The following is a 16,013-nucleotide window of genomic DNA, read 5'->3' as shown; positions in this document are numbered from 1 at the left end:
GTTTCTTCTCATGCAGCAGTTCTCAGTGGTAGAAGATGACAGAACAAGGAGTAATGGTCTCAAGTTGCAGAGGGTGAGGTTGGACATTAGGAAAAACTTTTTCACTAGGAGGGTGGTGAAGCACTGGAATGGGTTACCTAGGGAGATGGTGGAATCTCCTTCCTTAGAGGTTTTTAAGGCCCGGCTTGACAAAGCCCTGGCTGGGATGATTTAGTTGGGTTTGGTCCTGCTTTGAGCAGGGGGTTGGACTAGATACCTCCTGAGGTCCCTTCCAACCCTGAGATTCTATGATTCTATGAGTTGCTGCTTTAGGCCCATGAGCTGCATCCTCCCCATTATAGGCATCTGGACACTATGCTATGGAGAACCAAGATTCCTGTAGAAGCAGTAGGAGAGAAGGAGAGCTAGGACCATCCAGCAACCATTTCTCTGCACATGGCCAGCTAGGGCTCTGTGGACCAGTTTAGGAAATGTGGATATAGCCCCTTTTTGAACAGATCTTTGTTCAGAGCAGTGTGACCCATGTGCTCTTTCCCAGGGCTGAGGAAAGTTCCCTCCATTGCAGCAGAAGGTCAGGTCTGAAGTTCAGTCACTCCTGGGTTAAGCTCACTTTGTAGAGTAGCAGAGAGTCCTGTGGCACCTTATAGACTAACAGACGTTTTGGAGCATGAGCTTTCGTGGGTGAATACCCACTTCGTCGGATGCATGACATTCACCTATGAAAGCTCATGCTCCAAAACTTCTGTTAGTCTATAAGGTGCCACAGGACTCTTTGCTGCTTTTACAGATCCAGAGTAACACGGCTCCACTCTGATACTTGACACTTTGTAGAGTGGCATTTGTAAGTGTTGCGCTGCTTCACAGCACCATGTACACACTAGTGCTAGAAAGGGCATGAGTGGGGGGTGGGGAGGTGTTCAAGCGGGGTCAGAGGGATGCACTGTCCAGCTGTAGTTGCTGAAGCACAGGAGTAGGAATTGGACAGCCGTGCTGTGACCCTTGGCAAGTCACTTAACCTCTCTGTACCTCTTCCCCATCTGGGCAAGGGGAAGTGCTGTTGAGCGCAGTGCGAAATGCACCTTTTCCTGTATCATAGCTCGTGGTTGGGCCACAGGATGTGTGTGTGGAGGGGCCTTTCCTTGGAGGCTCCTGTCCTATGTGTGACTCCTCCTTTTCCTCACCCCAAAACTGTGCTGAGCCAGAGCAATAGAATCTCCCCCCGGCTCCATTCAGAACTCAAACTGCTGCACTGATTTGGGCCAAATGTGGCTCATCTTGGAGATTTCAGTGAGACTGAAGGGGGGCCTGGAACTTCCTGCAACCCTGTGTGTTTCCCCTGGAGGGTGCCTGGGCCTTATCTCGGCTATAGCTCCAGCCGTGGGAGCAATGGAGGAAGAAGACCAGGAAGATGCCTCCTATAGGTACAGCCCCTACTGCCATGCAAGTGTCTTTCTCTCCCTTCCTCATACTGCTTCCCTTTGCCTTCTAGCCCCATCACATTTTGCTTCTCTCATGTCTGTGACAGCCATGAAATTAATCAGTGACAGCCCTGGCCACAGCCCTGGCAAATTGGTTCTTCACCCAGTTCTCAGTGTGACATTAAGAGGATGGAGTAGCTACTTCTCCAGCTCTACACGGTGCTTTAGAGATGGCTAGTTGACATTTAATATCCCATCAACACCACGCTCTCGCTACACTCCGTTAACGTTTAGTCCTGCAAAGCCCCCCTGAGAAAAGGGCTTTCTCCAGCTTATGCTGGGCCATGCTCTGCCTCAGTGCTTTAAATGGCCCCCCAGGGAGGCGGTAGCAGAACCCAGGCAGCCTGACTCCCTCTCCTGTGTGTCAATCAGGTGATGGTCTTGCTGAGCGTGGGGAGGACGTGTGTCTAGTGCTTAGAGCTCAGGGCTGGACCTCCAGCATTCTGCTCTCTACTTGCCTGGGTGTGGCCCTGGGTAAGTCCCCCTCCTCCAGGGCTGCCTCCCCCCTTGCAGAGAGAAAAGCTTTTAATACAGCCTTCCCCTGAGTGCAGGCAGCATTAGTTGCCTCCATCACGGCAGTCCGGGGGCGGGGGGTATGAAATGCTGGTGAGCTCTGCAGGAGGGTGCCAAGGTGCTACAACAGCTAGTAGGCGTGAGGGCAAGGTGGCAGTGGGTGTGGTGCAAGGGGCTGGCACTTAGAAAGGGGAACCTGAGGCTGAATGTGAGGTCAGGCTGCTTGCTGGGCAATGTGCCCGTGCACCTGTCTCCTGGGGAAGGGGGAATCTGCCCCCCCAGGCTGGCAGCAGCTCTGAAGCTAGCAGGCTTGGCGCTAAGGGGGCTGTTTTGGGGAGAGGGGATTAGGATGCAGCTTGTTCTGCTGCAGGCTGCAGGCAGAGGTTGCTTTCCCCTTCCTGCTGGTAACTGTACCGGGGAGCTGTGGGGGGAATGGAGCAGCTGCACCATGCAGCAGTGATGCGTGCCCCCTCCCCACCCCCCATCTCTGTGGGGAAGAGAACCTGGCACAGTTCAGGCCTTTAAACAGCATCTTCTCCTGTGCTAGAGGACCAGACAGAGGTGGAGCTGCTCAGGAGGGATGGTTTTAATGTCAAGGATCTACATTGCATTCAGCCGCCAGAGCAGCGATTTAAAACTCTCTTGAACATTCTGATGCCAACACGTGGCTCTGAGCTGAGGCCTGTCGCAGGGTCATGGTGGTTGAAGCGCAGTTCTGACCTTCCCTTTCCCCAGCTGAGGGGGGCGGATACACTCAGCACTGGGCAGTGCCTGCAGGAGGGGCAGTTCACTGCTCCCCAGGGACAGACTGGAGTGCGAGGGCAGGTTTTGACTGTCACTGCACAAACTAGGTGGTGGGAGGGGATGGGCACTGCCCAGAGCCTGGCGCTCCTTGGGGCAGGAGCCTATCTCGTTATGGCTGCAGCGCCCAGTGCTATGGGGCCCTGATTCAAAAGGGGCTGGGAGCTGCTGTAAAGTATTAAAGGATGTTCTGGGCAGCCTGAGCTGGGTCCGCCTCTCCCTGCTTCTTGCCGCAGGGGAACCACGCCGCAGGCACTGCCACTTCTGTCTTTCTCCTCTTTGAGACGGAATGCCTGGCAGCAGGGCAGCAGCCGGCCACGTGCCCTGACTTCCTGGCAAGTCCAGGGCTGCTGCCTCTGCTTCAGTCCCACCCAGGGGCCTTGCCGTTCTCGCCTGGGGCTCGACACACGTCCTGGAGGGAGGGCAGGCAGCGGCGTGCAGACCTGCTGCTGTCGCACACGAGGCGCTGCAGGAGGCTCTCATGCTGCAGACCTGAAAGAAAAGCAGCTGTTTAATGCTCATGGTTCCCCTTTCCTGCTCTCCAGAGCCCTCCGGGCCTCCCAGCCCCCGGTGCCCCCCTCTCCCCTGAGCCAGGCTGCAGGGTGTTAAGTCTCAGGGCTGGGCTCAGGGCCTGCATTCAGCAGCTTGAGGACTCCCTAAACAAGGACTTGACAGGAGCCCACACAGGTTACACCTGCTCATTCCATTGAGCAGCCTGGCTGAGAGCAGCTTTCCAGAGGGGCAGAAACTGGTTTTGAAAACATTATGGACGTGTCCCTGGTGGGGAGGGGGGGGAACTACTACAGCCTCTCTACCCCCCGCCAACCCCTACCCCATGGAACCTCTGGCCTGAACAGCCCTGCCAGGTTCAGTGCACTGGCCAGTCTCCCGTGCTGCTTTGGAGACAACACCCAGCTCCTGGACAGACAAGCTACAGCCCTGCCAGGCTCAGGCAAGGGACAGACAGGGCTTACTGCAGCCAACAGCCAGGCCTTTGCCTGCTCAGTGCAGGAGGGCAGAAAGCCCCAGCCCTGTAGTGGGGGGCGGGGTCCGAGAGGGTTGATGGCAGCTCCTGACCAGCTTTCCAGGCCCTGCAGTGTGCGCTCAGGGCAGAGCAAGGGTGTCCCCCCAGTGCCTGTGGCAGGCCATGGGGGGTGGGGGCAGTGTCTCTTTCCAGCAGCAGTACTGAGGGGTATGTTCACACCTCCAGGCCACATGGGACTCCAGCGCCGCGCTCCAGCCACGCTGCCGCTCAGGTGATTAACGGCGCTCGGTTGGAATTCTCCTCCGGCGGCGTCTCGCCATCTGGGGATTGCCTCCTCTTCTGCCCACCTGCAAACAGCCTGGGATCAGTGCCCTGTTTATCCCACCCTGGGGGTGCTGCATTAGGGGGAGGGGACAGCCCAGGCCCCTCATAGCACCTGGAGGCTGCTGGCTCCTAGGAGCTAGTGGAGCCAGGCCCCGCAGACATGCACCCCAGCCTTCAGTCATGCTACGGTGGGGGTGGGTGCTATTGCAGGGTGCAGTACCGCCTGCTGCCACCAGGGAAGGTGCATCCATGGACAGCTGGGCTCCCTGCAGCTGCTCCATGGGCCCCAGCTTGTCCAGGCCCAGCAACAAGCAGCGTAACGGGAAGGTAGGGACCCCAGGGGCTGGGCTGGCAGAGCTGAGCATGGGTGAAGGGGGGCAGTAGTAGAGGAGGCTCCTTTCCCTTCCCATCTCCCCATTCGGGCCCCAGGCTTTCCCTCCATGTTAGTTGTTGGGTGCAGAGCTGGTAGCTGCAGCTCCACTACTGTTTTGGGCCCCAGCTGTCCTGCCCTGCACCGTATGCGCCCCCCCCCCCACACCACTGGGGGCTGTGTGCCTGTCTGTGCTCCCATGTTCTACCCCTCTGCCCCTCCTATGGGGCTGGCTGGGTGCTTCACTCACTCAGTGTCCTCAGCAGCTGCTTGCCCAGGGTCTCCGCGGTGCCGCTTGGGGACGTGCCGCTCGCTGTCTCTCTGTTCGGGCTCTCCGGCTCCAGGGCGATGTCACAGCATTCGCTGGCTGCAAAGGAGGAAGGTAAGAGCAGGGCTATCTCTGGGCAGAGCTCTCCAGAGCATCTTGGGTGCCTGGTGGCTGTGTCCTCCAATTTCCCCCCCACAGTGCGGCCACCCCTTCCAATACGCTAGTGGGACCACATCCGTCCCATGGGCCGGATCCCACCCTGGGGACTTACCCTGCCGCTTGCTGTTCTCCTCATTGTCTGCCAGCTCCTCCCTGATGAAGGGGATTCCCTCCACGTGAAGGAACGTGGAGTCGCAGGGGCTGCGGAGCCCGTCCGACCGGCCCCCTGTGGGAGACACCCCCATCCCCAGCGCAGGGAGGGGGAGTGTGTCAGTGTGAGCATTGCCACGGGCCAGGCCCCGAGCGTGAAGGGATGTGTGTGTGCAGCTGGTGGGTGCCAGGAAGTGTCGGAGGCTTGTGGGGAGTGGCCGTCAGGCGGCCATGGGGTGACTTACAAACGATGCTGTTCCTCTCGTTCAGGAGGGTAGGGGTGGGGTCCTCCTTCGGGGTCTGTGGGGTCCCCCGGGCCGTCGGGGCCTTGGTGGAGTTGCCATCATTGAACGCCTCCATGTCGGGGGACTGGGGTGAGCTGTCCATGCGGCTGGCTGCCAGTGCGTTCTGGTACTGCTGCCGGGTGATCTGGCAAAGGACAGACAAGCAAGCTCAGCTGGGTGAGGTCAGGGCCGTAGGGCTGCCCTGCTCTCCCGGGGGCTGCCCAGTAGGGCAGCGGGGAGTGAGCTGAGCTTCCAGGGGCATGGCCAGCTGCCTGGTTCCAAGTCCTTGGAGGAGCAACACTGCCTGCCTGGGGGTGATGTTCACCTCTGTGTGGGAACAGCATCCAGCCATGCCCCCTGATGTCCTACTTCAGTGATGCCTAGGCCTTACGGCTCATCCCTGCACCAGGGGGAGTTCACCCTGATCAGCAAATAGCTCTAGTCCACACGATGCCCTGGCCCCTCCACCTGGGGGAGCAGCTGCCCCCCACCCGGCTACTTACTGCATAAAGGCACTGGGTGTGCAAGGCAGAGCTTGCAGAGGGAGGGGCCTGTGTATGGGTGGCTGATGGAGACAACTCGCAGCTTGCATTGCCAAACTCAGCACGAGCCATCTCTGGAAAGCTGTCGAGCTGGGCCCAGCACCCTGGGGCAGCAATAGCAGCCAGCTCATGTCACAGCCGAGAGAGGGTGGTGGAAAGGCCCCGTTGCACCTGATGGGCCAGCTGGACTTCCACCAGCGCCCTGCTTCTGTTCCTTTCCATCACTTGCTGTTTGTTCGGCGGGGGGAGGGAAGGTTGTGACACAGACATGCCCAGGCAGGTGTATTATTCCTGTGTTCGACCAACCTCCCAATATTTCACTGAAAGGGGACGTGGGTGGTCTCTGCCAAAAGCCAAGAACCCACTGGTTAGTGTGGTTATTGCAGGGTGCTTGTACACAACATTTTTAGAGTTATGTGACAAGTAGAAAATTGTATTTAAAAAGGCAACCTGAACACAGAGCTAGATTGGCATGGGGGGACATGGACCGTTACAATAGGGTCATAGGAGGAACAAGAGTGAAATTGTGCCGGGGGGGGGAATTTGCTCAATATCTTAGCTGTCTATACACAAATTTAAGGAGTATGGGGAATAAACAGGAAGAACTGGAAGTATTAGTACATAAGCTTAATTATGACTTAATTGGCATCACAGAGACTTGGTGGGATAAATCTGCCGACTGGAATATTGCTATAGCAGGGTTCAGCTTGTTCAAAAAGTCTCAGTCGGGGAAAAAAGGAGGAGGTGTTGCATTGTACATCAAGAATATATACACTTGTTCTGAGGTCCAGAAGGAGGGGAGTGTCAGACCAGTTGAAAATTTGTGGGTAAAGATAAAAGAGGGGAAAATAGAGGTGATGTCATGGTAGGGGTCTGCTATAGACCACCAAATCAGGAAAAGGAGGTGAATGAAGCATTTCTACAATAATAGAGAGATCAAAAACACACAACATGGTAGTAATGGGGGACTCTAACTTCCCAGACATCTGTTGGAAAAGTCATTTGGCAAAACACAAAATGTACAGTAAGTTCTTGGAATGTGTTGAGGACAGCGTCTTGTTCCAGCAGGTGGAGGAAGTAGCTAAGTGGGCAGCCATTTTAGACTTGATTCTGATCAACAGGATGGAATTGGCTGTGAATCCGAAGGTGGAAGGCGATTTGGGGGAAAGTGTCACGAGATGAGAGAGTTCATGATTCTAAGGAAAGGAAGGAGTGAAAGCAGCAGAATAAGGACAATGGACTTCAAAAAAAGCAGATTTTAACAAACTCAGAGAACTGGTAGGTTAGGTCTCGTGGGAAGAAATTCTAAGGAATAAAGGAATTCGGGAGAGCTGGCAGTTTCTCAAGGAGACAATATTAAAGGCACAACTGCAAACTATCCCAATGCAAAGGAAAGACGGAAAGAATAGTAAGAGGCCAATATGGCTCTGTCAGGAGTTATTTAATGATCTGAAAATAAAAAAGGAATCCTACAAAAAGTGGAAACATTGATGAATTGCTAAGGGCCAGTAGAAAAGAATTGTACAAGCCTGTAGGAACAGAATCAGAAAGGCCAAGGCACAGAATGAGTTGCACCTAGCAACGGACATAAAAGGCAATAAGAAGAGGTTCCTTAAATACGTTAGGAGCAAGAGAAAGATGAAGGAAAGTGTGGGTCCGCTGCTTAACGGGGAAGGAGAGCTATTAACAGATGACATCAAGGAGGCTGAGGTGTTAAATGCCTATTTTGATTCAGTTTTCACTAAAAAGGTTAATGGTGTCCAGATGCTGAACACAATTAATACTAACAAGGGGGAAGGAACACAAGCCAAAATAAGGAAAAAACAGGCTAAAAAATATTTTGGTAAGCTAGATGCATTCAAGTTGGCAGGGCCTGATGAAATTCATCCTAGGGTACTGAAGGAACTAGCTGAAACAATCTTAGAGCCGGTAGCAATTATCGTTGAGAATTCCAGGACTGAAGAAGGGTAACAATAATACCTATATTTAAAAAAAAGAGAACAAAGAAGACCTGTGGAATTATAGAGCAGGCAACCTAACTTCGATACCTCAAAAGACTCTGGAACAAATTTATTAAACCATTTGTAAACACCTAGAGGCTAATGGGGCTATGAGGAATAGCCAGCATGGATTTGTCAAGAACAAATCATGCCAAACCAACCTAATTTCCTTCTTTGACAGGGTTCCTGACCAAGTAGATAGAGGCGAGCAGTAGGTGTGATATATCTTGGTTTTAGTAAGGTTTTTGATATAGTTCCTCATGACATTCTCATATGCAAACTAGGACAATGTGGTCTAGATGAAATTACTATAAGGTGGGTGCTTAATTGGTTGAAGGCCTGTACGTGAAGAGTCGTTGTCAATAGTTTGCTGTCAAACTGGGAGGGCGTCTCCAGTGTGGTCCCGCAGGGTCAGTCCTAAGACTGGCACTATTCAGTATTTTCATGAAGAACTTGGACAATGGAGTGGAGCGTTTGCTTTTGAAATCAGTGGACAGCACCAAGTTGGGAGGGGTTGCGTGCATTGGTGGGGAGGGGGTTGCAGAAATAGAATTGCTCTGAACTCAGTAATATGACATTCAATAAAGACAAGTGCAAAGTACTACACTAAAGAAGGAAAAAATCAAACGTACAACCACAAAATGAGGAGTGACTGACTGACTGGGCAGGTGGCAATGCTGCTGGAAAGGATCTGGGGGTTAGCATGGATCACAGTTTGAAGAGGAGTCAGAGTCTAAAGGGCTGATCTACGCTGGCGGGGGTGGGGGGGTTTCGAACTAAGATGCGCAACTTCAGCTATGCTATTTGTGTAGTTGAAGTTGAAGTATCTTAATTCGACTTGCCTGGCCATCCTCACGGCGCAGGATTAAGGGCCCTGCGCTGGACCTAGTGGCGTGGGTGAGCGTGGGTTTCCCTACCCACCCCTTACAAAGCAAAGGGGTTCCAGGCCTCATGAGGACAATGGCTGGCTAGCCCTTGTCAAACATAAGGGGTGCCCCATATGCCCCAGTGGGGCAGACATTAATGTCCTTGTGAGAGATTCAGACAAGGACAGACAGACTGCCCGGCTGATCCGAGCAGACTCTGTGCAATGCCCTGTCTGGCCTATGGGGGGCGCTGACGCATGGGCTACCAGGCCACCATTGCCTTTTATGTTTTTCTTTTACCTGTAACCTGCTGTTTCTAATAGTTTAACTTGCTTTTGTTTGAATCCTTAACTCAAACCTGGTTAAATACACTTCGGCTTGGTTTTACCTTGTGCTAAGGAGAGTGAACTGAGGAGACGCCAGTAAAGTCGGGTGCTGCTTCGGGGGAGACAGTGGATCGGTGCACATTGCGGGTGCCCAGACGACAAGGGGCTGGGCGCTCCAGTGTGACAAGGTGGGGTGTAAATTATTAGCCCACCGAGGGAGCGAGCGGGGCTCATGGTAGCCGTGTTGCTTGTAGCTTTGGGAGAACGCCCCCTGCTGGGCACAGCCACGGCTCCCTCATGCTGGGGGCAGGTGGCAGCAATTCACCCGGACACCCTGAAAAGCGTCAGCGAGGTCCCCAGCCCTGCGGCTACCTTGACGAACTGCACGTCGCAGAGGATGTGCACGGCGTAGTCGGGCGTGTAGAGGTTGTTGCTGCTGCTGTACAGCTGGGTGTTGCTGCCCCCGTAGTGGTTGCGTTCCCGGTTTGGGGATTCAGCGCGATTCAGCCCGCTGCTGCGAGATGGCGATCGGTTTACTAGAGGTGTGGAGGGCAACAGATGGAGGCAGAGCGTGAGAGCCTGTTTACTGACACTGTCACCTGTCTCTCTAGCACCAGGACAGTGCAGATGCTAAGGTGCTGGAGACACATCCCAGAGGCTTTCTAGAGCTCCTGCCTGGCTGGGATTCTCTCTCACCCTCTGGGCTGATGCTCTGACAGATGGGGTCACTGGTGTCTTTGCTTCTCTCCAGACCGCAGTGACCCTCTCCATCCTCTCCCTGCAAGAGGAAGCAGTGCAGAGCCTGGCCCCCTGTGCTGCCATGCAAAAAGGCCTCTGAGCATCTGCTTACACAAGAAGCTAAAGGCAGGTGTGGCTGACTGAGCTGTCTTCCGGGTTGGAAGGGGCAGCGCCATGCAGAGAGCAGGGTGCTGAGCAGAAGGTGCAGATAGCGGAGGCCATGCAGGATATTGCTCCTTCGGACGCTGCCTCACCCACACTTCAGCCCTCCACCAGCAGCACGTTTCTAGGCTAGCACAGGGAGCCGGAGAGGGGAGATGAGCGCAGCGTATTCGGGAAGAGAACCCCCAGGAGGGGCAGGCAGGCATCACAGCTGTTCAGCCTGGCAGGTGCAGATTTCTCCTCTCCCATGTGGGGGCCTGCTGTCTGGGGGGGGGGGCTGGGGCAGCCGCTCGCTCTGACGTGCTCATGGATACAGGTTTTAAAATACAGACTCTTATAAAGGTGGCAGAAGAGACGGGCCGTCCGAATGCAAATGAGGGTGGGGGCTTGGAACATGGAACAGGAAGGGATTTCCTAGGTCATGGAGTCCAGTCCCTGCTGTCAGGCCATCCCATTCATAAGCATGTCAGGATCCCACTTAAAACTGGTTAGGTTGTTTGTCCACTTGCTCCTATTAATAGGCTGTTCCAGAATGGCGGCCTGTCAGTTATATTGACTGACAGCCTTCACACCCAATGGAGAGCTGTGCTTAAGGCCCCTGGCAGTCCCTTTGCTCTAATGCAGCAAGAGTTGATGCTCATTGCGCCCAGTGGTGTTTGGTACAAATTACATTTACGCCCACAATCCCCCAGCAGTGTAGCCTCATTCTGGGGGGAGGGTTATAAATGGGGTCTGATGCTGGGGCAGACACTGCAGAGCAGGGCCTCCTGTCAGTCATGTTAATTGAGAGCTGCTGACATGCAGCATGATGGATTCAAAGTGGTCAGTGGATTTATTAGAGAACAAAGGCAACTTGTTCATGGCACGACTGATGTAAATGTCTCTCTGACCTTCGTGCTGTTGCTACAAATACCCTTTTATTACTGTAATTCCCAAAAAAGGAAACTGCTTGACCATGGAGTGTATCTATGACTGGCAGGTACAGGGACGTACAGGAGCAGCACTCACCAGAAAAACAGCCAGGAAATGAAACGTATAAAAACCCAAACATAACTTAGGTCGCATGCCCCAGTACCTCAATGCTGTGCCTAATTTGCTCCAGTCTGCCTCTGTTCCGTCTGCTGGCTCCTAGTCCTCCGTGGTTTGCTTTTAGCACTAGCAACTCCCCCCCACAGAGTCACCAGTGCCCCAGCAGTGTGTGTGTAACGGAGTGTGTCGAGCACACTGCTGCGGTACTAACACGCGTGCACGTGCGGGGGCAGTAGTGCGCCCGCCAGCCTCTCCCTGTATTTGTACGTGCGGAGCAGGTAACTGCACTGGACTGCTCCTGGGCCCCCAGGGCCTGGCTGCCACAAGGGCTGGTAGCGGCTCAGCCCATTTTGCCCTTCTTTTGAAGGTGCGTCTCCGTCGGTGCAGAATCTTCTACAGTATGTGCCCCTCTGTCCGCACGCGCGTGCGTGCGTGCAGCGTCCCGCAGCTGGGGGCGCCGCTCTGTTCGTGCAGCTTCACACACTGGGCACATTGGCACTGTTCCCGTGCAGCCTGCTGTAGCGTGTGCTCCCCTCGATGTACTGAATGACAGGGAGGGTGCGCCCCTAGGCCACACGTGCAGAGCCAGCCACTGTGCACTCGTGCACATGCAGAGGTTTCCTTTCCCAAAGGCCGGTGTGGGAAAGCCATGCAGTTACCTGGGGAGCCAGCCAGGGATTCCCCTCTGCTGACGGCGAAGGTACGGGACACTGAGACGGGCACTATGGAGCAAGTGAGGGGTCAGGCCGGAATGACCAGGCGGGGATGGGGAGAACAGATGAATAGGAAAGAAATACAAGAGACTGAATGAGACAGGAGGGAAGTCAGGGCTTTAACCGACCTGCATCCCTGACTCACTGGGGAGCAGCCCCAGTCCTACTCTGCAGCCACCTGCAGAGCGGCTCCCCGTGGCCGGCCCTCTCTGCAGCTGCAAATGGCTTGTGGTGGCTGAAGGGTCCATTAGACAGTATCCCAGAGCTGCTCTTCATAGAATCATAGAACTTAAGATCAGAAGGGACCATTATGATCATCTAGTCTGACCTCCCGCAAGATGCAGGCCACAAAAGCTGACCCACCCACTCCTGAAATAATTCTCTCCCTTGACTCAGCTGTTGAAGTCCCCAAATCCTGATTTAAAGACTTCAAGTAGCAGATAATCCTCCAGCAAGCGACCCCTGCCTCATGCTGCAGAGGAAGGCGAAAAACCTCCAGGCCACTGCCAATCTACCCTGGAGGAAAATTCCTTCCCGACCCCAAATATGGTGATCAGCTGAACCCCGAGCATGCGGGCAAGACTCTCCAGCCAGACACTCAGGAAAAAGACTTTCAATATCCCAACATTGACCCTCGGTACTAATTACCAGTGGTCGCACGTTATTGACCTATTGACTAAATCACGTTCTCCTATCAAACCATTCCCTCCATAAACTTATCAAGCTTAATCTTAAAGCCAGAGAGGTCCTTCGCCCCCACTGTTTCCCTCGGTAGGCTGTTCCAGAATTTCACTCCCCTGATGGTTAGAAACCTTTGTCTAATTTCAAGCCTAAACTTCCCGACTGCCAATTTATATCCATTTGTTCTCGTGTCCACATTAGTACTGAGCTGAAATAATTCCTCTCCCTCCCTGGTATTTATCCCTCTGATATATTTAAAGAGAGCAATCATATCTCCGCTCAACCTTCTTTTGGTTAAGGAAAACAAACCGAGCTCCTCAAGTTTCCTTTCATACGACAGGCTTTCCATTCCTCGGATCATTCTAGTGGCCCTTCTTTGTCCCCGTTCCAGTTTGAATTCATTCTTCTTAAACATGGGAGACCAAAACTGCACACAGTACTCCAAATGAGGTCTCACCAACGCCTTGTATAACGGGACTAGCACCTCCTTATCTCTACTAGAAATACCTCGCCTAATGCATCCCAAGACCGCATTAGCTTTTTTAACGGCCACATCACATTGCCGACTCATAGTCATCCTGCGATCAACCAGGACTCCGAGGTCCTTCTCCTCTTCCGTTACTTCCAACTGGTGTGTCCCCAGCTTATAACTAAAATTCCTGTTAGCCATCCCTAAATGCATAACCTTACACTTCTCACTATTGAATTTCATCCTATTACTAATACTCCAGTTTACAAGGTCATCCAAATCTCCCTGGAGGATATCCCGATCCTTCTCCGAATTGGCAATACCTCCCAACTTCGTGTCATCCGCAAACTTTATCAGCCCACTCCTACTTTTGGTTACGAGGTCAGTGATAAATAGATTGAATAAGATCGGACCCAAAACCGAACCTTGAGGAACTCCACCGGTAACCTCCCTCCAACCCGACAGATCACCTTTCAATACGTCCTGCTGCAGTCTCCCCTTTAACCAGTTCCTTATCCACCTCTGGATTTTCATTTCGATCCCCATCTTTTCCAATTTAACCAGTAATTCTTCATGCGGTACCGTATCAAACGCCTTACTGAAATCAAGATATATTAGATCCACCGCATTTCCCTTGTCTAAAAAATCTGTTACTTTCTCAAAGAAGGAGATCAGGTTGGTTTGGCACGATCTACCTTTCGTAAAACCATGTTGTAATTTGTCCCAATTGCCATTGACCTCAAGGTCCGTAACTACTCTCTCCTTTAATATTTTTTCCATGACTTTACATACTACAGATGTTAAACTAACAGGCCTGTAGTTACCCGGGTCACTTTTTTTTCCCTTCTTGAAAATAGGAACTATATTAGCTAATCTCCAGTCAAACGGTACAACCCCCGAGTTTAGAGATGCCACAGATCCTGGCACCACTGTCTGGGTATGGTGGGAATGCCCCCTGTCCTGCACTAATGGTGATACTGGGCCCAGCATGAGGCCCATGCACCTCCGACTTGCAGGGACTGCGTCTTCACTGGTGTCTGAGAGGCACTCAGAATGGAATAACACAAAGCATTCTGGGAAACCTGCCAGGCCTCCGTGTCAGAGTAGAACCAATATTGAGGCCAGGTGGCACTAACTCCTCCATGGCCTTGTCTACACGGGATTGTGTTATGTATGAGCCCAGGTGTGAATTTACACTGTTCTCGTTATACTGGAATAGCGCCCCTGTGCTAGGGTGGATGCTCTTACTGCAGGATGACAGGAGCATAGGTGCCAACTCCGGGGAAAAAGCAGTCCCCCAGCAGCTCCCCCTTCCCCACCCAGTGCCTCCTGCCTGCTGGCGGGTCTCATGGATCAGCACCTCCCCTGCTCCCCCCAGTCAGGGCCGGCTTTAGCTAGTGCAGGGCCCAATTCGAACAGTTTTGATGGAGCCCCGGCAGGGAAGACTAAAAAAAACACCAAACACTTGTGGGGCTTGTACTCACCGAGTGGTGCTCCGAGTCTTCGGCGGCAGGTCCTTCACTCACTCCAGGTCTTCGGCCGCACTGAAGGACCCGCCACCGAAGTGCCTCCAAAGACCTGGAGCGAGCGAAGTACCCACCGTCGAAGTGCTGCCAAAGACCCGGAGCGCTGCCGGGTGAGTAAAAATTAAAAAGGTGCCTCTAGCCAGGGAAGAGATTCTCACTGGGCGCGGGGCCCGATTCGGGGGAATTGGTGGAATAGGCCTAAAGCCGGCCCTGCAAGCCCCAGTGCCTCCCGCCTGCTGCAATCAGCTGTTTCATGGTGTGCAGGAGGCTGGAGGAGTGGGGACTGTGTGCATTTGGGGGAGGTGGCGGAACTGGGTGGGAAGGGGCGAGGGCAGGAAGAGGCAGGGTGGGGGTGGGAAGAGGTGAGGAGGATGGGGCCTTGGGGGAAGGGGTGGAGTGGGGGCAGGGCCTGGGGCAGAGCTGGGGGTTGAGCACCCCCTGGCACATTGGAAAGTTGCCGCCTATGCCAGGAGCCCTTTTCGGTTTAGCTTATGTTGCTTGAGAAGGGGTTTACCAGAATCCAGGTGCCCACCCAGGGGTGCTACTGGTCTAACGACTGTATTATGTGTTACTTGGGGTACGTCTACACTGTGAAATTGTCGACAAAACTTTTGTCTTTCACAGGTACTTAAAAAAGCCCCCTGTGAAAGACAAAACTTTTGCCGGTGCAAGCTTTGTCGGCAGGAGCGCTCTCCTGCTGACAAAGTTAATGCTGCTCGTGGGGCTGTAAGTATTTTGTTGGTACTGACAAAGAGTGTTTACACACACTGACTTTTAGTGACAAGGCTGTGTCGACACAGCCTTGTCGCTAAAAGTTGTGTGGTTTAGACAAGCCCTTATATTACCCTAGTGCCTAAGCACCCCAGGCATGGCCCAGGCCCTCACAGTGCTAGGTGCTGCAAAAACACAGAATAAAAGGATAATCCCTGCTGCCCAGAGCTCTCAATCCAAGTCTGAGACAACAGCTGGCTGCAGGCAGACAGAGATGTACGAGGAGAGAGGCCACAAAAGGCCTTGAAAGTGAAGACAAGCAGCTGATGTCTAATGCACAGAGACGAGCGAGCCAGTGATGGGATGCAGAGAGGGTGATGTGGTCAGAGCTGCGGGCTAGGAGAACCAGCTTTTGAGTAGCACACCGAATGGATCTGAGCGGGGCAAGATTGCATTTGTCAAGACCAGAGAGAAGGATGTGGCAGTAACTGATATGCAAGATGGCGAGAGTTTGAACTGTGTGGATGGATGGGAAAGGCCGTATCTTAGATCTACGAGATTTAGACATAGCCTGGTGTGAGGACCTAGGGAGAGCTCCGACACCCAGGTTATGGGCCTGGCAGGATGGTTGTGTTGGTGACAGTGATCAAGTGATCAAGAAAAGAGGGTAGCAGGGAAGGCGGTTAGGACTTTGTTTTAGCCACATTGAACTTGAGCTTATGGCTTGAGCAGACATCCATGAGGAAATGTCAGAGACAGGCGGAGGTACTAGTCTGGAGAACCCAAGGCTGGAGCACGCAGGTAGAGCTGTGAGTCCTCAGCGTAGCAGTGGTAACTGAAGTCATGTTGTGGATGAGATTACCCAGAGATAAGGCAGAGGGGATCATGGACAGAGCCCTGTGGAGCCCCCATAGAAAG

General features: G+C 53.4%; 1 protein-coding gene across 1 annotated transcript in view; it reads right to left on the bottom strand.

The window, feature by feature from the left end:
* Positions 1–2,566: 2,566 nt before the first annotated feature.
* CNNM1 (cyclin and CBS domain divalent metal cation transport mediator 1) overlaps positions 2,567–16,013 on the bottom strand; it is a 48,869-nt gene continuing 35,422 nt past the window's right edge. The window contains exons 7-13 of the mRNA XM_045024619.1: positions 11,655–11,717; positions 9,439–9,602; positions 5,294–5,477; positions 5,011–5,124; positions 4,722–4,838; positions 3,997–4,124; positions 2,567–3,284 (exon numbers count right to left, since the gene is read on the bottom strand). Coding sequence (XP_044880554.1) covers positions 4,045–4,124; positions 4,722–4,838; positions 5,011–5,124; positions 5,294–5,477; positions 9,439–9,602; positions 11,655–11,717 — 722 coding nt within the window. The 3' untranslated portion in view covers positions 2,567–3,284; positions 3,997–4,044. The remainder of the gene's footprint in view (positions 3,285–3,996; positions 4,125–4,721; positions 4,839–5,010; positions 5,125–5,293; positions 5,478–9,438; positions 9,603–11,654; positions 11,718–16,013) is intronic.

Source organism: Mauremys mutica, chromosome 7 (genome assembly GCF_020497125.1).
Source record: "Mauremys mutica isolate MM-2020 ecotype Southern chromosome 7, ASM2049712v1, whole genome shotgun sequence".
In the NCBI taxonomy this organism is placed as follows: Eukaryota; Metazoa; Chordata; order Testudines; family Geoemydidae; genus Mauremys; species Mauremys mutica.
This window is presented reverse-complemented; position numbering and strand designations above follow the sequence as displayed.